General features: G+C 52.0%; 2 protein-coding genes across 3 annotated transcripts; one reads left to right on the top strand and one right to left on the bottom strand.

Moving 5' to 3' along the window:
- Nucleotides 1–1,049: 1,049 nt before the first annotated feature.
- LOC139238009 (proline-rich protein 2-like) lies at nt 1,050–2,114 on the bottom strand. The gene is made up of 2 exons (XM_070867407.1): nt 2,110–2,114; nt 1,050–2,001 (listed from the first exon to the last, which is right to left on the bottom strand). Exons 1-2 carry the CDS (start codon nt 2,112–2,114, stop codon nt 1,050–1,052), a joined length of 957 nt encoding a protein of 318 aa, XP_070723508.1.
- Nucleotides 2,018–21,933, top strand: eif3g (eukaryotic translation initiation factor 3, subunit G). 2 transcript variants are annotated; one of them, XM_070866987.1, is made up of 11 exons: nt 2,018–2,123; nt 2,206–2,252; nt 5,769–5,822; nt 13,028–13,116; nt 15,560–15,619; nt 18,270–18,374; nt 19,675–19,861; nt 20,848–20,955; nt 21,271–21,407; nt 21,495–21,601; nt 21,831–21,933. In XM_070866987.1, exons 1-11 carry the CDS (start codon nt 2,113–2,115, stop codon nt 21,844–21,846), a joined length of 921 nt encoding a protein of 306 aa, XP_070723088.1. In that variant the 5' UTR covers nt 2,018–2,112; the 3' UTR covers nt 21,847–21,933. The 2 variants fall into 2 exon arrangements, with proteins under 2 accessions (XP_070723088.1, XP_070723089.1); XM_070866988.1 differs by lacking the exon at nt 5,769–5,822.
- The last annotated feature ends 1,843 nt before the right edge of the window (nt 21,934–23,776 follow it).

Raw genomic sequence — 23,776 nt, forward strand, 5'->3', positions numbered from 1 at the left:
CCATCGAGCCTGTTGTGCTCCATCTGCCCACCACTGACCCATGGCCCTCCATAAAAACAGAGAGACAGACTATTATCTGAATGGTGACAGATTAGGAAGGGGGAAGGTGCAGCGAGACCTGGGTGTCATGGTACATCAGTCATTGAAGGTTGGCATGCAGGTACAGCAGGCGGTTAAGAAAGCAAATGGCATGTTGGCCTTCATAGCGAGGGGATTTGAGTACGGGGCAGGGAGGTGTTGCTACAATTGTACAGGGCCTTGGTGAGGCCACACCTGGAGTATTGTGTACAGCTTTGGTCTCCTAACTTGAGGAAGGACGTTCTTGCTATTGAGGGAGTGCAGCGAAGGTTCACCAGACTGATTCCCGGGATGGTGGGACTGACCTATCAAGAAAGACTGGATCAACTGGGCTTGTATTCACTGGAGTTCAGAAGAGTGAGAGGGGACCTCATAGAAACGTTTAAAATTCTGACGGGGTTAGACAGGTTAGATGCAGGAAGAATGTTCCCAATGTTGGGGAAGTCCAGAACCAGGGGTCACAGTCTAAGGATAAGGGATAAGCCATTTAGGACCGAGATGAGGAGAAACTTCTTCACCCAGAGAGTGGTGAACCTGTGGAATTCTCGACCACAGAAAGTTGTTGAGGCCAATTCACTAAATATATTCAAAAAGGAGTTAGATGAAGTCCTTACTACTCGGGGGATCAAGGGTTATGGCGAGAAAGCAGGAATGGGGTACTGAAGTTGCACGTTCAGCCATGAACTCATTGAATGGTGGTGCAGGCTCGAAGGCCGAATGGCCTACTCCTGCACCTATTTTCTATGTTTCTATGTACCCTCACAATCTGTCAATCCCAGGGTGTGCAGGGGGAAGATTTGCCAAACACAAAGGGCAGTGGCCCCTAAAAAGAAACGAAAACCCCTGCAATGAGAAATGTTTGTGTCCATAAGAAGGAATGTATGTAAAGTTCCTGATGAGTTTTTGGGATTGGGGAGAGTTGCAGATTTTCAGGATACTTTGTGTGGAAAAAGTGCTTCCAGATTTCAGTCCTAATCAAAAGTTTCACCCAAGAAATTTGTTCGGAGAGTGACTTCCAACTGAGTCTGTGCCTGGTGAGGCCTCCTCCGGCCTGCGGGTGGCGCTGTTGGTCCTCCGGCCTGCGGGTGGCGCTGTTGGACTCGGTTCTCCGGCCTGCGGGTGGCGCTGTTGGTCCTCCGGCCTGCGGGTGGCGCTGTTGGTCCTTCGGCCTGCGGGTGGCGCTGTTGGACTCGGTCCTCCGGCCTGCGGGTGGCGCTGTTGGTCCTCCGGCCTGCGGGTGGCGCTGTTGGTCCTTCGGCCTGCGGGTGGCGCTGTTGGACTCGGTCCTCCGGCCTGCGGGCGGCGCTGTTGGTCCTCCGGCCTGCGGGTGGCGCTGTTGGACTCGGTCCTCCGGCCTGCGAGTGGCGCTGTTGGTCCTCCGGCCTGCGGGTGGCGCTGTTGGACTCGGTCCTCCGGCCTGCGGGTGGCGCTGTTGGTCCTCCGGCCTGCGGGTGGCGCTTTGGACTCGGTCCTCCGGCCTGCGGGTGGCGCTGTTGGACTCGGTCCTCCGGCCTGCGGGTGGCGCTGTTGGACTCGGTCCTCCGGCCTGCGGGTGGCGCTGTTAGACTCGGTCCTCCGGCCTGCGGGTGGCGCTGTTGGTCCTCTGGCCTGCGGGTGGCGCTGTTGGTCCTCCGGCCTGCGGGTGGCGCTGTTGGTCCTCCGGCCTGCGGGTGGCGCTGTTGGTCCTCCGGCCTGCGGGTGGCGCTGTTGGTCCTCCGGCCTGCGGGTGGCGCTTTGGACTCGGTCCTCCGGCCTGCGGGTGGCGCTGTTGGACTCGGTTCTCCGGCCTGCGGGTGGCGCTGTTGGACTCGGTTCTCCGGCCTGCGGGTGGCGCTGTTAGACTCGGTCCTCCGGCCTGCGGGTGGCGCTGTTGGTCCTGCGGCCTGCGGATGGTGCTGTTGGTCCTCCGGCCTGCGGGTGGCGCTGTTGGATTCGGACCTCCGGCCTGCGGGTGGCGCTGTTGCGGCCTCCCTCCCTCCTTCTCGCCGCCGAGCCCCGGTCTCTCAGTGCGGCTGCGCTCGGCTGACGTGCGCCATGGATTTTGAGTGAGTGCCGGTGTGTGGGGCCGGGGGGTGACCGGGGGCCGGGGGATCGCGCCCGCTCTAACTCTCCCTTTCTCTCCCGCAGCTCCAAGCCCAGCTGGGCCGACCAGGTGGAGGAGGAGGGAGACGAGGGTAAGCACCAGGCCGCAGGCGGCGCCGGCTCCCCGGGCACACGTGGGATCCGGGGCTGGGCTCACTCCCGCCCGCCTCATGTTCCCCAACCTCGTGGGCTACTCAACTGTGGCAGCGTCGCACCGAACCCTCACTGGGATTGGGGGAGGGAGGAGGAGGAGGAGGAGGAGGAGGAGAGAGAGGGTGTGTGAGGGAGGAGGAGTGAGGGAGTGTGTGAGGGAGGAGGAGGAGGAGGAGTGAGGGAGGGAGGAGGAGTGAGGGAGTGTGTGAGGAGGAGGGAGGGAGTGTGTGAGGGAGGAGGAGGAGGAGTGAGGGAGGAGGAGTGAGGGAGTGGGTGAGGGAGGAGGAGTGAGGGAGTGTGTGAGGAGGAGGGAGGGAGTGTGTGAGGGAGGAGGAGGTGTGAGGGAGGAGGAGGTGTGAGGGAGGAGGAGGGGTGAGGGAGTGTGTGAGAGGAGGAGGAGTGAGGGAGTGTGTGAGAGGAGGAGGAGTGGTGAGGGAGGAGGAGGTGTGAGGGAGGAGGAGGTGTGAGGGAGGAGGAGTGAGGGAGTGTGTGAGGGAGGAGGAGGAGTGAGGGAGTGTGTGTGTGAGGGAGGAGGAGTGAGGGAGGGAGTGTGTGAGGAGGAGGGAGGGAGTGCGAGGGAGGAGGGAGGGAGTGTGCGAGGGAGGAGGAGGTGCGAGGGAGGAGGAGGTGCGAGGGAGGAGGAGTGGTGAGGGAGGAGGAGTGGTGAGGGAGGAGGAGTGAGGGAGTGTGTGAGAGGAGGAGGAGTGAGGGAGTGTGTGAGGGAGGAGGAGGAGTGAGGGAGGAGGAGGAGGAGTGAGGGAGGAGGAGGAGTGAGGGAGTGTGTGAGGGAGGAGGAGTGAGGGAGTGTGTGAGGAGGAGGGAGGGAGTGTGCGAGGGAGGAGGGAGGGAGTGTGCGAGGGAAGAGGAGGAGTGAGGGAGGAGGAGGAGGAGTGTGTGAGGGAGGAGGAGTGAGGGAGTGTGAGGGCAGAAGAGGAGAGAGGGAGTGTGTGAGGGCAGAAGAGGAGAGAGGGAGTGTGTGAGGGCAGAAGAGGAGGGAGGGAGTGTGTGAGGGCGGAAGCGGAGGGAGGGAGTGAGGGGGCGGAGGAGATGGACAGGTGGGATGGGGTGATGGCTTGCTTTGCGTTTCCCATTCTCTCTCTCTCTCGCCCAGGGCTGATGTTCGCCTGCCCCGGACTGAGAGCTGATCCCTTCCTGTGGCTCAGTACAAGTTAATGAATTTACACTCTCCATCGAAACCTGTGGGAGTTACCATCGAACCATTGATCGACTGAAGCCGTGTAGTATTTTAAAATCGCAACAACAACTTGCATTTATATAGCTCCCTTAACGCAGTAAAACATCCCCAGACGCGTGACGGGAGCGTTATTGAACAACATGAGATATCGGGACAGATGAAAAGCTCCAGAGAGGGAGGTTTTAAGGAGAAAACCAATGGAGAGGTTAAGGGAGGGAATTGCAGAGCCTCAGGTCTTGGCAGCTGGAGGCACTGCCGCCGATGGTGGGATGTGCAAGAGGCTGGAATTGGAGGAGTGCAGAGATCTCGGAGGGCTGTAGGAGATTACAGAGATGGGGGGGGTCGAGGCCGTGGTTTGAACACAAGAATGAGAATTTTAAAATCGAGAAAAGCAATCAATAACTCAGGGTTTAAAGTGCCTTTAATGTAGAACAACCATGTCCCAATGGTATGTAGGGAGGGAGGAATTTGAAGTTTGGGGAGGGAGATGAGGTTGCGTGGCGAGGTCATGGGGTGATTTGAAGACGAGGATGAGAATTTTGAAATCGAGGCGTTGCCGGACTGGGAACCAGTGTAGGTCAGCGAGCACAGGGGGTGATGGGTGAGTGGGACTTGGTGAGAGTTAGGACATGGGGCAGTGGGTGATGGGTGAGTGGGACTCGGTGTGAGTTAGGACATGGGGCAGCGAGCACAGGGGGTGATGGGTGAGTGGGACTTGGTGAGAGTTAGGACATGGGGCAGCGAGCACAGGGGGTGATGGGTGAGTGGGACTTGGTGAGAGTTAGGACACGGGGCAGCGAGCACAGGGGGTGATGGGTGAGCGGGACACGGTGCGAGTTAGGACACGGAGCAGCGAGCACAGGGGGTGATGGGGAGCAGGACACAATGCGAGTTAGGACACGGGGCAGTGAGCACAGGGGGTGATGGGTGAGCGGGACTCGGTGCGAGTTAGGACACGGGCTGCCGAGTTTTGGATCACCAAGTTTATGTAGGGTGGAAGATGGGGGCTGTGGCCAGGAGAGCATTGGAATAGCCCAGTCTAGAGGTAACAAAGGCATGGATAAGGGTTTCAGCAGCAGGTGAGCTGAGGCAGGGGCAGAGTGGTGTGATGTTATGGAGGGGAAAATAGGGGATCTTGGTGATAGGGTGGATCTATGGTCCGACGCTCAGCTCGGGGTCAGATATGAGACCAAGGTTGTGGTTGGGCCCCAGACTGTTGCCAGGGAGAGAGATGGAGGCAGTGGCCAGGGGCAGAGTTTGTGGCAGGGATCGTCAGAAGAATCAGAGGATGTGTCCTGCATTTATTAACCATCTGTTGGCTATGGTGGTTGCTGCAAGGTCACTTGTCAAACTAATTTGAAATATAACGCACACAGCAATTTGCATAGAACTGGAAGAAATCTCTGCCGTTTTGGCCATTGTTTCAGTGGCCGTGTTGGTTAATCTGTAACCCTGTATATATTGTGGGATAGATTGTCGAGGGGTTCAGCGAGACACTCAAACAATTCCCATTGCAGCATCGACCTCGGGCAGTGACAGACCCTTGTGGGCGAATCAGTGGCTTCACTGAACCCGTGGAACGTCATATACCCGAGACAATAAGTCACCCACCCCGGCCCTGGGATTGTTCCCCTGGGGCTGGGGGCGACGCAGCCTCGACTCTGATCATTGCCCCTTGCTGGTGGAGAAATAGTGATTGTTTTAATCACTGAGTGGCTGTGCTGGGCACCTCGAGAGAGCTTTGAGAGTCAGGTGTAGGCCAGATCGGGAGAGGACGTGAGTCCTGTGACCCCTGTCCCTGGGGGATTGATGTCAGAATTGGTTTGTTGGATGCTGCTGGCTGCACAAGCCAATGGCACCGGATTCCTTACTCATCCCTCCTTTCCTTTGGCCAGGCCTCTGGTCATTCTTCCTCTGACCGCTCAGGACCCTGACCATGTGCTTTGGATGATGGGAGGGGGCCAGCTCCACACAGCCGTGTAATGGGAATCGGCCGACACACGGGGCAGGGGATTGAGCCAGCGGGCCGGGAACCTGCGGTGTCAGACTGTGCCACTCCGTCAAGCCCCGTTTTAATTCAGCAGCGTGTGGGTGGGCTTGCTGCAGCCGGTAACGATTCCCCTCGCTTCAGTGCAGTCGCTGAGCTGGAAGCAGTCTCACACTGGACATAGTCGTGTGATCCCTGGAGCCCAGCCCCTGCTCGGTTTACCCTCCTTCCTGTAGATGTTTAGTGGAATTTTTAACCACTTTGCCATTCCAGATAAAAGTACTGAAAATGCATTTGAAGGAGATGAGGATGGATCGAGGCAGAAAGGTAGGCAGCACTGGTAGACAGTAGTTAGTTAAAATAGTTAAACTGTAGAATCGGTGCTCCACACACAATCTCCCCAGTTGCCCAAAGCCTTTCGTAAAGGTCGTTTCAGCTGGCCAGTCTTTGACTCCCCGGGTTTTGTGGCCATTAGTTGCTGTCCACTTAGCAGATTGAGCTGCTCCATGATTCGGGGAGTGTTGGGTGGTTGCTGAGAATTACCCCAATCCCCTAAAACCCCCTCCCATGGGATCTTTTACATCCACCTGAGCGGGTCAGCCATGGCTCAGTGGGCAGCACTCTCTCTCCTGAGTCAGATGGTTGTGGGTTTATGTCCCAATCCAGAGATTTAAGCACATAATCCAAGCTGACCCTCCCGGCACAGTACTGAGGGAGTGCCGCACTGTCGGAGGGGCAGTACTGAGGGAGTGCCGCACTGTCGGAGGGGCAGTACTGAGGGAGTGCCGCACTGTCGGAGGGGCAGTACTGAGGGAGCACCGCACTGTCGGAGGGGCAGTACTGAGGGAGCGCCACACTGTTGGAGGGGCAGTACTGAGGGAGCGCTGCACTGTCGGAGGGGCAGTACTGAGGGAGCGCCGCACTGTCGGAGGGGCAGTACTGAGGGAGTATCGCACTGTCGGAGGGGCAGTACTGAGGGAGCGCCACACTGTCGGAGGGGCAGTACTGAGGGAGCGCCACACTGTCGGAGGGGCAGTGCTGAGGGAGCGCCGCACTGTCGGAGGGGCAGTACTGAGGGAGTGCCGCACTGTCGGAGGGGCAGTGTTGAGGGAGCGCCCCACTGTCGGAGGGGCAGTACTGAGGGAGTGCTACGCTGTTGGAGGTGCCGAGATTTTAAACTAAAGCCCTGCTCTCTCAGGTGGATGTAAAAGATCCCACGGCACTATTTTGAAGAAGAGCAGGGGAGTTCTCCCCGATGTCCTGGGGCCAATATTTATCCCTCAATCAACAAAAAAAAACCAGATTATCTGGTCATTATCACATGGCTGTTTGTGGGAGTTTGCTGTGCGCAAATTGGCTGCCGTGTTTCCCACATTACAACAGTGACTACACTTCAAAAGTACTTCATTGGCTGTAAAGCGCTTTGTGATGTCCTGAGGTTGTGAAAGGCGCTATATAAATACAAGTCTGTCCGTGTCGGGTGACATGGACAGGAGTTCATCACCTCACCCCGAAAGATGACAGAAAATGAAGAGCTTGCATTTCTATAGTGCCTTTCGCAACCTCTCAACATCTCCACCAGTTTCACAGCCAATAAATGATCGTAGGAAAACATGGCTCCCAATTCATAACAAATAGCAGTGAGATAAATGACTAGATTATCTGTTTTTTAAAAACTGAGGTGGTTGTAATGGCTGTGGATTAATATTTGCTGTTTTACTGAAGCTATTTAAGAATATAAGAATTAGGAGCAGGAGTAGGCCTTATGGCCCCTTGAGCCTGCTTCGCCATTCAATGAGATCACGGCTGATCTTCGACCTCAACTCCACTTTCCTGCCTGATCCCCATATCCCTTGATTCCCTTAATATCCAAAAATCTATCGATCTCCGCCTTGAATATACTCAACGACTGCATTCCAAAGATTCACCACCCAGGGCTATGGGGAGGGAACGGGGCAATAGGGTTAGTTTGGGATTGATGCAGGGCTATGGGGAGAGAGCGGGGCAGTGGGATTAGTTTGGGATTGATGCAGGGCTATGCGGAGAGAGCGGGGCAGTGGGATTAGTTTGGGATTGATGCAGGGCTATGGGGAGAGAGCGGGGCAGTGGGATTAGTACAGGGCTATGGGGAGGGAGCGGGCAGTGGGATTAGTTTGGGATTGATGCAGGGCTATGGGGAGGGAGCGGGGCAGTGGGATTAGTTTGGGATTGATGGGCTATGGGGAGGGAGCGGGGCAGTGGGATTAGTACAGGGCTATGGGGAGGGAGCGGGGCAGTGGGATTAGTTTGGGATTGATGCAGGGCTATGGGGAGGGAGCAGGGCAGTGGGATTAGTACAGGGCTATGGGGAGGGAGCGGGGCAGTGGGATTAGTTTGGGATTGATGGGCTATGGGGAGAGAGTGGGGCAGTGGGATTAGTACAGGGCTATGAGGAGGGAGTGGGGCAGTGGGATTAGTTTGGGATTGATGGGCTATGGGGAGAGAGTAGGGCAGTGGGATTAGTACAGGGCTATGGGGAGGGAGCGGGGCAGTGGGATTAGTACAGGGCTATGGGGAGGGAGCGGGGCAGTGGGATTAGTACAGGGCTATGGGGAGGGAGCGGGGCAGTGGGATTAGTTTGGGATTGATGGGCTATGGGGAGGGAGCGGGGCAGTGGGATTGATGCAGGGCTATGAGGAGGGAGCGGGGCAGTGGGATTAGTTTGGGATTGATGGGCTATGGGGAGGGAGCGGGGCAGTGGGATTAGTACAGGGCTATGGGGAGGGAGCGGGGCAGTGGGATTAGTTTGGGATTGATGGGCTATGGGGAGGGAGCGGGGCAGTGGGATTAGTTTGGGATTGATGGGCTATGAGGAGGGAGCGGGGCAGTGGGATTAGTTTGGGATTGATGGGCTATGAGGAGGGAGTGGGGCAGTGGGATTAGTACAGGGCTATGGGGAGGGAGCGGGGCAGTGGGATTAGTTTGGGATTGATGGGCTATGGGGAGGGAGCGGGGCAGTGGGATTAGTTTGGGATTGATGGGCTATGAGGAGGGAGCGGGGCAGTGGGATTAGTTTGGGATTGATGGGCTATGGGGAGGGAGCGGGGCAGTGGGATTAGTACAGGGCTATGGGGAGGGAGCGGGGCAGTGGGATTAGTTTGGGATTGATGGGCTATGGGGAGGGAGCGGGGCAGTGGGATTAGTACAGGGCTATGGGGAGGGAGCGGGGCAGTGGGATTGGTACAGGGCTATGAGGAGGGAGCGGGGCAGTGGGATTAGTTTGGGATTGATGGGCTATGGGGAGGGAGCGGGGCAGTGGGATTAGTACAGGGCTATGGGGAGGGAGCGGGGCAGTGGGATTAGTACAGGGCTATGGGGAGGGAGCGGGGCAGTGGGATTAGTTTGGGATTGATGGGCTATGGGGAGGGAGCGGGGCAGTGGGATTAGTTTGGGATTGATGGGCTATGGGGAGGGAGCGGGGCAGTGGGATTAGTTTGGGATTGATGGGCTATGAGGAGGGAGCGGGGCAGTGGGATTAGTTTGGGATTGATGGGCTATGGGGAGGGAGCGGGGCAGTGGGATTAGTTTGGGATTGATGGGCTATGAGGAGGGAGCGGGGCAGTGGGATTAGTTTGGGATTGATGGGCTATGGGGAGGGAGCGGGGCAGTGGGATTAGTACAGGGCTATGGGGAGGGAGCGGGGCAGTGGGATTAGTTTGGGATTGATGGGCTATGGGGAGGGAGCGGGGCAGTGGGATTAGTACAGGGCTATGGGGAGGGAGCGGGGCAGTGGGATTGGTACAGGGCTATGGGGAGGGAGCGGGGCAGTGGGATTGGTACAGGGCTATGGGGAGGGAGCGGGGCAGTGGGATTAGTTTGGGATTGATGGGCTATGGGGAGGGAGCGGGGCAGTGGGATTAGTACAGGGCTATGGGGAGGGAGCGGGGCAGTGGGATTAGTACAGGGCTATGGGGAGGGAGCGGGGCAGTGGGATTAGTACAGGGCTATGGGGAGGGAGCGGGGCAGTGGGATTAGTACAGGGCTATGGGGAGGGAGCGGGGCAGTGGGATTAGTTTGGGATTGATGGAGAAAGACACGGAGATATGGGCCCGGAATTTGTTGTCAGTGATGAAGCAAAGGCGTTCCTTTTGAGGATTTCGAATTTTCCGGTGTGTAATTGAAATCAGCGGAAATGAATGGGGAATCCCCTTGCGTGAGCCACTGTGACGCCAACAAGCAGCCAATCACAAGGCAGCACTCTCACAGACAGCGAACCAGGAAGCGGGTAAGCTCCTTTCGAGAGCAAAGCAAAGATTGGGGCTCGCACTGGGAAAGGCAAAACTGAAATCAAGGGCCTAGACTTTCCACTTCACATCGCCCATCTATGGCCCATATATGGCCCAAAACTGACCTCTCGCCCATTTTGAGCAAAAAGTGGAAACTAGGCCCAAAATATCGCCTGAAAAACAGGTGCCCAGGTTTCCACTTTGATCGGCGAGAAGATCGCCGAAATTATAGCCCACACCAGGCCCGTCCCAAGTATCAGCACCGAGCATGCACTTCGCTGGGCTGATGCAAGGCCCAAAAGAGTGCTGAGAAATAGTTGCTTTTTCTGGGCCTAAGAGAAGGAAAATGGGCAATACGGACACCATTTTGACTTCAGAGGAAGGGTGGAGCATTAGTTGTGAGTTATTTAGAGAGTTAGTTGTACTCAGAATATTGGGACAGGGAATATAAATAGGTATTACATTATTTTTGGTAAATATTGAATTTATTAAATAGCTTTTACATAGTGAAGTTGTTACTAAAGTACTTATATTAAAAGAATAAACAAATATGGATTAGCAACTGTATAGTTGATAACTAATGTAACTGAGAGAAGATACACGCAATTTATTGAAGCAAAGATAAAAATTTTTTTATTAACAAATATGAGAAAAAGATTTGATAGAAACTATCCCTCCAAACCCCACCCCCCCCTGCACCCTTCCCTCAAATACACAAAATCTGAACAATTAACAATGAACAAATAACAACTTACAAAACAAGAACAAGTGGAAGAAACTCCCCTCTCGCTACCTGCGGCCATGTTTCCCTCCAGGTCCAGTCCCACCCCGTATTCATACCCCACCCGCCCGTTTTGGTCTACCGAGACGTCGTGCGGAGTGGGACGGCAAGACTTCCTGCCCTGGTGGAGGTGAGGGAGCGGGAGCGGAAGCCTGAAGCTCCACTTGCGAGTCGGGAGGAACTGTGCCCTCCGTACTCGCTTGCGTGCTCGGGGTCTCGCTGCGAGCAGACACGACACCTTGGGGTGCAGCGCCGTGTCCAGCCAGCAACGCATGCCGTAGGGCATTGGTTGCGGCTGTCTGCTGCCGAATGGCCTCCAACATCTACCCTCGCAGTCTGTGCTTGCTCGGAAGACCAGTTGGAGAAGTTTGTGCAGAACTCACTCCAGGATGCTGGAAACTGGTTCCAGTTCGCGGAGAACTGGCTCCAGTTGGCAGAGAATCCCGCAAAACGCTGGATAAGGTCGCGACCTCACCCTGCACAGGGATATTAATCTCTCTGTCTGACCCTCTGTGGTAGGCGATTGCTCACCACGCTGACCGGACCTCCGTGGGATCGGCGTTTGCAATATTACGTGCCTTGGCGTCACCACCTGTACACCACTTGGTCCCGGTGCCTCTTCCATCTCAATCGAAATGGCCGCAGGTTGTCCCCGCTCACACACAAAAACAATCTCATCCTCCTCCTGCTCCTCCTACCCCTCCTCTTGCTCCGCCTCAAATTGACGGAGTGTGTGATAACTTCCTCCTCCTCCTCCGTCTCTTCTCCGAGCTGTTGGAGGAGTCGATATTTGAGGATGTCTCCGGTAATTCACACTGCTCAACGGACACTTGACCTTAGAAAGACGAATGAAATTTCTAAAATAACTCCTATCAATACATATCAAAATTTCAGTATCAATATTTCAATAACCCAAAGCATTGCAATGCTTTTCAAAACCCCAGCGTTAACATGGCCTCATTCATGGATCAAGACTACATCGAAATTATTGAATTATAATTGCATAACATTACATGCGTAACTACAATATTTTTCGTATGTATTTAGTAATGTTTGACACATTGCACATTTCCCATTACTCACGAGACTGAAGGGTGGGCTCGACCACACCACAGGTCGTGACCGAGCGGCTTTCAGGCCCCACCGAGGCCACCGCAAGCTCCTCGTATTGAATAGGAACGTGTACCGTCGCGGAGCTGCCACCCGTCCTCCTTTGCTTCGCGCGGTTGATAGTTATCTTCTGTAAATGATAATTGAACATTGCACGGCTAATGGACTTGACAATAAACAGTTAAGAACGACGGATTTAAATGTTCAATTACTACATAACATTGTAGTGCATATGAATAATTTTTAATACTGTAAGATTCACCTTAGTGTTAGGGAGAATAAAAGTATTTTTGATTTAATTATTTTATATTATAAATAAATGAGGAATTTATTTACAATTTATAAACATCAACTAAATAATACACGTGTGGTTTTAAATATGACTTTTAAATATGTTTTAAATATAGAATATATAATGCACTTACTCTGGCTGCTGCCAGCAGACTGTTCCATCTCTTGCGGCACTGGTCAGCAGTCCGCACCTCATCGACATCGGCAATCTCCAGCCACATTCTCCTAGGGTTCCCATGCCCACCCAGTGTCAAGTCCTCCCACCTCGTTGTGACCACATTAACAAGGGCCTCCTCACTAAATGCTTTGGCCCTTCTCCTCTCCATCTCCCTTTCTTTTTGCACTTGCAATTGCATCGACATTGCTACAAAATGTTTTTTCAGATAAGAGATGATGCTAGATAATAGCTCCTGTACTAGCTATTAGATCAATCAAATTTGTCAAATATAATGCTTTAATCGAATTCTCCTCACAACAAACTACCAAGTCCTCTCTCCTTCTCTTTCTTCCGCTCTCTCTGACCCTCCCTGTGCTTCTGAGCATGTGCGATGACCCATGAACTCTCCAAACGCAGCAAAAAAAAAACAACCCCCAAAAAACCCCCCACACATCTGCACAATAGCGTTGCTAGGGAAGCTTTTTTTTTATATGACTTCCATTTGACTTCCGCTTTTTTTGGCCGATCGTAACATCGGCGAAAAATCAGATCGCCCATTCCACATCGCTGGCCTAAGGCCGAGTGAAAAATCGCAAAAATAAAATGGGCCTTGTGCCGATGATCAGCGTGGACAATACGTCCCACATCACTGGAACAAGGCCCATCAGCCACCTAGTGGAAAGTCTAGCCCAAGATTGTTTTTGAAGTTTCTTAATTTTTATTAAAATGGATTCATTTGACACTGCAGGGGGAGGGGGGAGGAGGGATGGATGGAGAGGGGGGGAGGGGAGGGATGGATGGGGAGGTGGGGTATAGGAGGGGTAGATGGGGGGGGCGGGGGGCTATAGTTAGTGTGTGCTCCGTTTCACAAACTCTACAGTGCTGCAACAATCTGCCTCCATTAACTTTAGCCTTTGACGATCTCTAGGTCCCCTGCCTTCCCCCAAAGAATTGATCAAAGGGAACATTAAAACTATCATCGAGTACAAAATCGACGAGGATGGGAAGAAGTTGAAGGTGAGTTTTGCTGTGTGCTCGGGAGCCAGTATTAGTTGGTATTTTTCTAGCCACAATGAACACGCCTCCGTTGTACTGCCCCAATTAAATTCTTAAAGATAGAGTAAGCAGACCGGGCTTCAGTAAGCAGCTTTAGACAACAGACTGTGGCCAGGTTCAGGGTAACTCCCAGCTCCAGGGCTGACTAGTTGGCTCACTGCGATTGAGAAACTCGGAACACTCATTCTGCTGAAACACCAGAACTGATCCTGTTCTGTCAACGTTTATAAACTAGCCGAGAGCGCTCGTGGTCTGCCACACCCCACACACTGTGCTTGGCAACAAATCCAAAGTGAGAAATGGCAGGCCTTTCATGCCGTGAGGTTCTGACCTGCACCTTGAAGCCGGCCAGTTGTGGAGTGGTCTTGTTACTGGGCTAGTAACCCAGAGGTGGCGAGGCAGTCAGTGGCACTGAGCACCGAGCTGTCGGATTACTGCACAAACCCACCCCTTCACTCTCGGGAAGGAAAGCTCCCGTCCTTGCACAAGGCGGTTCGGCCCCTCGAGCCGGCACCCTGTCTGGGCCTATAGGTGACTCCAGTCCCACACCAATGTGCCCTGTGAAGTGGCCAGTGGTTCCAGCAGGTGGCTCACCTCCACCGTCCCCGGGGCTGGGCGGTAAATGCCGGCGGTGCCACCAACGGCCACAAATCCGGGATTGGTTCCCCGAGCAAAGGATAGTCAGACCCAGCCCTGTGCACCAAGCAGCGGTTGGATTTGGGGATTTAAAGGGACACAGCCTCACTTCAGCGGCAGCATAATATTGGGCTTGTGAAGCTGCTCATCGGTAGCGTAACCTCTTCGTCCCACTCACGGTGCGCAGTGCCGCGGAATGTCGGCCCGTAACATGTCTGTCTGTTGCACCCTGCGGACATTCTACAGTCTGTAACAATGACAGGAGGTCCGTCACCAACCCGGAGCCCGAAACAGGCAAGCACTTACAACTGCCCTCTGATTGGCCGGAGTACCTAATAACTGTTGTGGACACAGTGACCTGGAGTTACTGTAGTGATCTTAAAGTCACAGGCCAGGCTCGGTGCTGAACATCACAATCTTGGTGCAGACACTCGCTCCCCGGGGGAATATATCAAGTCCTTTCTACCTCTGGCCATTTTTTTCCTTTCTATTTCTTCGTTATTTGGTAACATTGTTCATAGAATCACAGAGATTTACAGCACGGAAGGAGGCCATTCAGCCCATCGTGTCCGTGCCGGCCGACCAAGAGCTACCCAGCCTAATCCCACTTTCCAGCTCTGGGTCCGTAGCCCTGCAGGTTACGGCACTTCAAGTGCACATCCAAATACCTTTTAAATGTGGTGAAGGTTTCTGCCTCTACCACCCTTTCAGGCAGCGAGTTCCAGACCCCCACCGCCCTCAAATCCCCTCTAAACCTCCTAGCAATTATTTTAAATCTATGCCCCCTGGCTATTGACCCCTCTGCTAAGGGAAACAGGTCCTTCCTATCCACTTTATCTAGGCCCCTCGTAATTTTATACACCTCAATCAGGTCTCCCCTCAGCCGCCTCTGTTCCATGAAAAACAACCCCAGCCTATCCAATGTTTCCTCATAGCTAAAATTCTCCAGGCCAGGCAACATCGCTTGCTGTTTTGTTTCTGCGTCCCTGAGTTCGCTGACCGTTTGGGAAGTGGATGCAAAGGGCTGTTTGTATTTCGCAGCCAATTACCACCAACAACTTGTATTTATATAGCGCCTTTAATGTAGTGAAACGTCCCAAGATGCTTCACAGGAGTGTTATGAGATGAAAAATTAAAGGCCCTGATGTCCATGTGATGCTGTGCCTGACTGCCTCGAGAGTTTTCACCGTGACCTCGCTGCTGATCACAATGTGTTTCAGTGACGGGCTCCACCCGTGTCCCTGGGAAGCAGCGGGTCTGGGTGGAGCTGGGAGATTGTGCGGTGTTACATCGAATGTACAGCATTTGGCTCAACGGGTCTGTGCCGGTGATTATGCTCCACTCTAACCTCCTCCCACCCTCTTCCTCTCACCCCATCAACATTTTCTATTCCTTTCACCCCTGTGTGTTTATATAGCTTCCCCTTAAATATATCGATACGATTCAACTCCCTGTGGCAGCGAGTTCCACATTCTCACCACTCTCTGGGTGAAGAAGTTTCTCCTGAATTCCCCATTGGGTTTTATTAATGACTGTCTGATAGTGATGGCCCCTAGTTCTGGTCTCCCCCACAAGTGCAAACACAGTCTCTACGTCTACCCTATCAAACCCTTATTAGGTCACCCCTCAGCCTTCTCTTCTAGATCGGGTGATGATCGTGCATCATGTAAACGTTTGCAGTGGTGACTGATACCAGCTGACTGCCAGGGATGAGTTCATGTGCGGTGAAATATCGAAATAGTTTAAAAAGTTAAACTTTTTTTTGCAGATTGTCCGTACATACAGAATTGAAAATAGGAAAGCTTCAAAAGCCGTGGCCAGGAGAAAAGTGAGTTTCTGTATTCTGTATGAGCAAACGTGCTCTGCAGCACATACTCCTCAGTGACTTTTTTAAAGCTTCTATTCTGGGACATTTAATGGGGAACTGTGTGTGTGTGTGTGCGCGAGTCAACACAATGGGTGCGGTGGGGTTTCAAATAACAGGAACAGGCAAACAGATAAACCAAGATTTATGAAGGGAGAGTCATATTTGACACATTTGCTGGAATTCTTTGAGGGTGTAACGAACAGGGTGGATAAAGGGGAACCAGTGGATGTGGTGTATTTGGATTTCCAGAAGGCATTTGACAAGGTGCCACATAAAAGGTTACTGCACAAGATAAAAGTTCACAGGGTTGGGGGTAATATATTAGCATGGATAGAGGATTGGCTAACTAACAGAGAACAGAGAGTCGGGATAAATGGTTCATTCTCTGGTTGGCAACCAGTAGCTAGTGGGGTGCCGCAGGGATCAGTGCTGGGACCCCAACTATTTACAATCTATATTAACGACTTGGAAGAAGGGACTGAGTGTAACGTAGCCAAGTTTGCCAACAATACAAAGATGGGAGGAAAAGCAATGTGTGAGGAGGACACAAAAAACCTGCGAAAGGACAGAGACAGGCTAAGTGAGTGGGCAAAAATTTGGCAGATGGAGTATAATGTTGGAAAGTGTGAGGTCATGCACTTCAGCAGAAAAAATCAAAGAGCAAGGTATTATTTAAATGGAGAAAGATTACAAAGTGCTGCAGTACAGCGGGACCTGGGGGTCCTTGTGCATGAAACACAAAAGGATAGTATGCAGGTACAGCAAGTGATCAGGAAGGCCAATGGTATGTTGGCCTTTATTGCAAAGGGGATGGCGTATAAAAGCAGGGAAGTCTTGCTACAGCTATATAAGGTATTGGTGAGGCCACACCTGGAATAGTTTTGGTTTCCATATTTACGAAAAGATATACTTGCTTTAGAGGCAGTTCAGAGAAGGTTCACTAGGTTGAGGGGATTGACTTATGAGGAAAGGTTGAGGAGGTTGGGTCTCTACTCATTGGAATTCAGAAGATCTTATCGAAATGTATAAGATTATGAGGGGGTTTGACAAGGTGGATGCAGAGAGGATGTTTCCACTGATGGGGGAGACTAGAACTAGAGGGCATAAGGGGCCGCCCATTTAAAACTGAGATGAGGAGGAATTTCTTCTCTGAGGGTTGTAAATCTGTGGAATTCTCTGCCTCAGAGAGCTGTGGAGGCTGGGTCATTGAATAAATTTAAGACAGAGATAGACAGATTTTTGAGCGTTAAGGGATTATGGGGAGCGGGCAGGGAAGTGGAGCTGAGTCCATGATCGGATCAGCCATGATCGTATTGAATGGCGGAGCAGGCTCGAGGGGCCGTATGGCCCACTCCTGCTCCTGTTTCTTCTGTAAAGGGTTAATTGGGATGGTGGGCTGATGAGTGGCAAAATGCCGTTTAATGTGGAGGAACGCGACCAAGGAAGAGAATGTAAACGTCAGCAGGGGAGAGATCTGGAGGGATAGTTGGAGGGAATCGAACAACACTGCTCGACAGCAGCAAAGGAAGCCAGGAGGATGTTGGGGTATCTCGACAGGTACATGCGCACGATTCTGGGTGTTTTGCTCACTAAGGGTGTCCAGCCATTGGGAGTCCCTGCTGAGAAGAGCAGCCATGCTGGTGAGAAGCTTGAGCTGTGAGATTGCCGGTTGTTTCTGGTGGAGAAGCGCTGGCTCGGGGAGATATTAAAGGAAGAGATAAATCCAATCCTGATGCGTTCGAGATTTCCCAAAGAAAGATTTGCAGTAATGGTGACCCCCCCAAATATCTACCAGATTGTTGTAAAAACCCACCTGGTGTCCTTCAGGGAAGGAAATCTGTTGCCCTTACCCGGTCTGGCCGATATGTGAGTCCAGGCCCACAGCAATGTGGTTAACTCTTCACTGCCCCTGAAATGGTCCAAAACACTCAGTTGTAAGGTGGCTCACCACCACCTTCTCATGGGCAATAAATGCCAGCAATGCCCACATCCCAAGAATGAATTAAAAAAAAAACTCTATAGCGTCTCTCACGACCTCAGGATGCCCAAAGCGCTTTACAGCCAAAGCAGTACTTTTGAAGTGTAGTCGCTGTTAGGGGGACACGGGCTGGAGATGAGGAGAAGGTGCACAGGGCGGTTTAGATTGAACTACTTTGCCCAGGGGGTGGTGAATATGTGGAACAGATTGCTCCGAGGGTGTGGGGAAATACAGGGTGGCTATCTGAGGGAGTGGGATTAGATTTTGAGACTGGCTGGATAGATTGCGGAAGATTTTCTGGTCCTGTATTTTGTTCCTGCCTCGGGTGGGGGTGTGGTAAAGGCACCGGCGGGGTTCCTGCGGTGGGGAGGGGTGACTGGGTCAGGCGATGTACCCCCGATCGCTCTCCACTGCCCGTTGCTGCAAAGTGTGTGTGTGGGCGTCGAGGGAGGAAATTATGTTTAGTTGTGATGCTCTCCAGAGTAGAATAGCCTGCCGCCACTCACTGTTGAGGCTGACGGGTGAAGATTGGCCATAAACCAGCGTGGAGGCATTCAGGATTGGTGAGGGATATTGTGGAGGAGGAGTCGGTGAGAATTCCACACTCGCTCACTGGCTTTTATCCGCTTTCAGAACTGGAAGAAGTTTGGGACCTCGGAATATGACCCAGCCGGTCCGAATGTTGCCACGACAACAGTCAGTGACGATGTGTACATGACCTTCATTACCAGCAAGGAGGTGAGTCCCGAGTCAGGGTGTGACCGCAGGGATCAGTAAGTGCCGGATCAAACTTGCTCTTCGGGATGTTCAGCTTGTCATTTCTGTATTATCCGCAATATGGAATCTCTCAGCACAGGAGAGGCCATTCGGCCCATCGATCCTATGCCGGTTCTTTGAAAGAGCGATCCCATTGGTCCCACAGCCCAGCCGGCACATTTATTCCTTTTCAACTATTTATCCAATTCCCCCGTTTGAAAGTGACTCTTGAATCCGCTTCCATCGCCCTTTCAGGCAGCGCGTTCCAGATCACAACTCGCTGCGTAAAAACATGCTACTCGCCTCTTTTTTTGCGAATAATCTTAAATCTGTGTCCTCTGGTTATCCACCTTTCTGCCACTGGAAACATTTCTCTCTAGCTACTCTTTCAAACCCTTTCCTGATTTTGAACATCTTTCAAATCTCCTCTCAACTTTCTCTGCTCCAAGGAGAACAACCCCAGCTTCTCCAGTCTCTCCATATCACTGAAGTCCCTCATCCCCAGAACCATTCTGGTCAATCCCCTCCACACCCGCTCCAAGGCCTTCACATCCTTCTTAAAGTGTGGTGCCCAGAATTGGACTCAATATTCCAGCTGAGGCCTAGCTAGTAATTTATAACTGTTTAGTACAACGGCTGTGCTTATGTACTCTGTCTCTCTCTCAATAGTAATGTGCATGTCATTGTGTACCAAGAACACTCTGTACTGATGCCATCTAAACTGAGCCAAACCTGGGGCACAATCTCTGGAGAATGAAGGCGGGAGTTGGCCATTGCATCAGGGTCAGTCACTGGGAGACAGACAGCTCCATCTGAAGGGCAGCACTCCCTCCACTCTGCACCTTGGTCAGCCTAACTCACCTGCTCCAATATCTTGTGGAAGCTGAGTTATAATGGCCCATTCACAGGGCGGAGTTTCAGCAGTGTGTGTGTACGCTGTACTCCCCAACATGGTTGGGTTCAGTACACCTCAAACATCTTCCAGCCAATACATCTCAATCAGACGCAGCTTTTCGGGTGCAAAGGAATATCGTGTAAAAGCTGTGACTCAAAGGCGGGTGATTAGAGCTACGTACAGATCAGCATGATCTAATAGGATGAGGGAACGGTCTCGAGGGGCTGAATGACCTCCTCCTGTTCCTATAAAAGCTTGTTGTGGTGGAGCGTAACTTTTTAAAATTCCCTGCAGCACATAGACAGCTCTCTGTCCACCCTGATCCTTGCTGAGGTATAGTTCACTCAGTGCTCAACTGTCTACCCCCCACCCTTAAACCTTTTACAGGATTTGAATTGTACGGAGGAGGATGACCCGATGGCCAAGCTGAAAGGCCAGAAGATCGTGTCGTGCCGGATCTGTAAAGGGGATCATTGGACAACCCGCTGCCCGTACAAGGACACGCTGGGGCCCATGCAGAAGGAACTGGCAGAGCAGCTGGGGCTGACCACGGCCGAGAAGGAGAAGGGCTCAGGTATGCACCGACCTCGGGGCGGGGGAGTTTATCTGCGCCGGGCGCGTCAAACACGCTCCCTCCTGTAACCGCTCCCAGTCGTATTCTCCCGGCTCCACTACCCAGTCGCTCCCTCACTGGCCCTTCAGCCTGACCCTCCTTTGTGAGCCTGCCAAGTATCGAGGCGGTTGACCATGGGAGGCAGCACTTGCGAACAAACGGTCCCTCCTTTCCAAAGTGAAATTTTGCCGCAGGGACCACGGACCTAATCAAAATTAGTCCGGTGGGGTGAACATTGCTTGCGAAGCAGATCCTGCCGCTGGATAATCAGCAGTGGAAATCCCTGGCCCCATTGGTTTGTTCCCTCCGCCCTCTACCCCACGGGGACCGAGGCCTGGTTACAGTGTCTGTCGATCACCGCGGTCCCGGCATCGATCCTGGGACCCGAGCCACGCCTCGCAACCCAGCCACTGGAGGGGGAGCGAAACTCCAGAGTTAATGGGCTTAACGGTTAACGGCCCAGGTACACGTGCAGCCTCCATCTGGTTTCTCGCTGTAGTCAGCAGCAGTGAGCTTGCCCGCTGCTGCTGTAACATCCACTCGGCATCTTTCGCAGCCTGGTGACTGTCACACACACACACACACTTACCGAGAAGTATTTGCTGCAGTACCACAGGCGACCAGAAGCCAGCAGCAGAGGCCCTTCAGCCAGGATGTCTGTGCACCATTGGGATTTTCAATTCACTGATGTTGTGGATTTATTTTACTAAACGCAGAGGCTCAGGGAGGGAAGATCGGTATGCCGGCAGGTCTGAGAGCAAGGCCAAAAAAGGCCTAGTCTGCGGGCAGCGCTCCCGTTAAGCTGTGCGGCCGGGCGGCGCTCTTGAATGGGAAACCGCGCACAGGGCCACAAACCCAAAACATTATTTAAAGGGGACATTGCTGCCGGAGCCTGTGTTACAATGGAGTCTGTGTGTTTATGTTAAAGTTTCATTCTTTGCCCCCAGATCCTGAACCAGTCCAAGCGGCTCAGAGCAAGACCGGGAAATACGTCCCGCCCAGCCTGCGGGACGGAGCCAATCGGCGTGGAGAGTCGATGCAGACCAATCGCAGAGGTAGGGGCGCTGGGGAAAAACGCACCTCGTGTCAAACGGTTAAACTTAACTCGGAAAGTGCAGGAGCCGTGGACCTGAGAGAATTAAACTCCACAAACCGCGCGGTATTGGCGCTTCCTCGGGCCGTGTTTGCGCACTGACGTGACCCATCCTAGGGGTGGGGGGTGGGGCAGTGTGCTCTCAGCCCATAGAATGGTTACAGCACAGGAGGCTGTTCGGTCCGTGCCGATTTAAAGGGACCGCACACCAAAAGGCAGCTTGCGGGGGATATCGTCGCTGGGTGTGGTGCTGACACGGCTGTTTCTGTCCCCCCAGCGGATGACAATGCCACAATCCGTGTGACTAACCTCTCGGAGGACACACGAGAGACTGACCTGCAGGAACTGTTCAGGCCCTTTGGTTCCATTTCCAGGATCTACCTGGCGAAGGACAAGAACACCGGCCAGTCCAAGGTACGGCTGTTAATCGTTTAGTATTAATGTCGGGGTGCGTGGTGTCTGTGTTCGGAAATGTTCAGTTTCTTTGTGCTCTCTTTGCAGGGTTTTGCCTTTATCAGTTTCCACCGCCGCGAGGATGCTGCCAGAGCCATTGCGGGGGTATCAGGCTTTGGTTACGATCATTTAATCCTGAATGTGGAATGGGCAAAGTAAGTAAAATGTTTATTTAGACAGGTTCTGTCCCTGGAATTTCATGCTGGGTGCGTTGTTGTCTGTGTTCTGTTAAGTGGCCATCAGTGCTTCACGCAGAGTACAGTAGTCGTATCTACTGACCCCAGTAACATGTACCCGAGTGCGAGACATGGCTGCACTTGAAGAATTCATCTGTTTGTTTGCTTTGCCTGACGCAAATCTTTATTATTTTTCTCTCTTTTTCAGACCATCGACCAACTGACGAGCTGAACTAATGAGACCAATTTCCAGTTAAAGTCTACTTAGTAACTTGTCATCAAAAATAAAAAAAAAAGTGTTAGGACAAAAATGTCTGATCCAAAGGCTGTTGATTGCAAGTGAATCCTCCTCGTGTTGGTCTCCTCTCTGCAATCAGGTCAGCATGTGTAGGTTTAGATGGAAGTAGGCTGCTGTACTAAAGTTGCTAAACTTTTCATTCGTGCCTTTGCTCAGTGCCTGTTGGGAGAATATGATGGGAATTAAACACAAATAAATTGGAGACACCAAAACCCAGTAATGTCAGGATACAGGCCCCAGCATTGAGACAACAGGGCTCAGGTGGGGTTGAAGTGGGGAGGTAGAAGTTAGCGCTCACAGCATTATTATCCCATCACATCATAAATGTCCTTTGCTTGAATGAAAACAGAAACAGGTCTGTATTTCCTCACAGCCTGCCACCTCTTTCTTGCCCCAATAGTCTTGCTATAATGCAGAGCCCAAAACTACATCTTGACTTTTATATTCTACACCTCTCGTCTGAATAGTTAAGGCCTTTTATCCATTCTTGACGATGAAGTAAAACATTTAACCAGCAACTCAGATAAATGTAACCATGTTATGGTAAAATATCATTTAAACCTGTAAAAAAAAAAAAAATTCTGTTATAGAATAAAATAAGTTGGTGAGCGGTTGTGAAGGATGAGGGATAGTTTACATAGGATGTCATTTGCAACTTTCATAGAAATGCAGACACTGGGTTTTCTGTGAAGGCTATTCGGCCCATCGTGTCCACGCCAGCCGAGAGCTATCCAGCCTAATCCCACTTTTCAGCTCTTGGATGTGCACCTGAAGTGCCATAACTTACAGACCAAGTACTGTTTAAATGTGGTGAGGGTTTCTGCCTCCACTGCCCTCTGGGTGAATAAAGTTCTCAACTCCCCTCAGCCTCCTCTGTTCCAAAGAAAACAACCCCAGCCTATCCAATCTTTCCTCATATTAATCCTCAAAAATCTCTGTACAATCATATCTTTCCAATAATTTGGGGACCTGAACTACACTTGGGCGGATTCGGCACTTGGAGAGATTCAAACAATGGAGTTGCAGGAAAGATGGACACCTAATGGTACAATTTACAGGGAGACGAACTGTTTCCATCACTTGTCTATGGGAATTTGTAAATGGAAAAAAGTAACGTTATGTAGAGTGCACAGGCATAACATTTACTAAGATACTAGTTGATCTCCTGTGCCATCACACACAAGCAATCGAGGTGCAACAGGTTTGAGACACAAATTGAATCAGGATACACAGGAGTCCAAGCAATTTGGGAAGGAGAACAGTCTGGATAGAAAGCTTCTCTGCAATCATGTTGGGGGAGCTGGGAGAGGTGCAATGGAGCTGCTAGTGATTTTAATTGAGCAATTTCCATTACAATTGATATGTAAATAAATATCCAAGTAACAATGAAGGCATTTAAGATTTAGCAAAAATATTTACTTCCTTGAAGTCAACAATCTATCTAGGTCATCACACGAAGGGTGCTGGTCTGGGGAACTGAACCCACCATGACTCAGCACCTTCAGAAGTAATATAATAAGTTAAAAGCAGAGAGCCACTGACAAAAGTTTAAATGCTTTGGAGCTCGAGCACATCACTGCACCATCAGTTCATTAAATGGTTAGATTTACACATCTCAATGGGGCAGTGGCAATATGTCACAATTGGTCTCCATGTTCCTCAGGGAGGGGAAAGTAGCCAGTGTTCCTGATCCTAGCTAGAAGTGTACGTGTGCTGCAGACAGGGAAAGGACAGCATTGGAACTTGGGTCAGATAAAAAAAAATCCTGTACTGCTGTTACATCTTAATGAATCACAAGGTGGTGGGTTGGATGGACTTACAGCTTTTGCAGAATTTTCTCCCAGGAGATCGAGTTG

This window comes from Pristiophorus japonicus, chromosome 24 (assembly GCF_044704955.1).
Source record: "Pristiophorus japonicus isolate sPriJap1 chromosome 24, sPriJap1.hap1, whole genome shotgun sequence".
NCBI classification, from domain to species: domain Eukaryota; kingdom Metazoa; phylum Chordata; class Chondrichthyes; family Pristiophoridae; genus Pristiophorus; species Pristiophorus japonicus.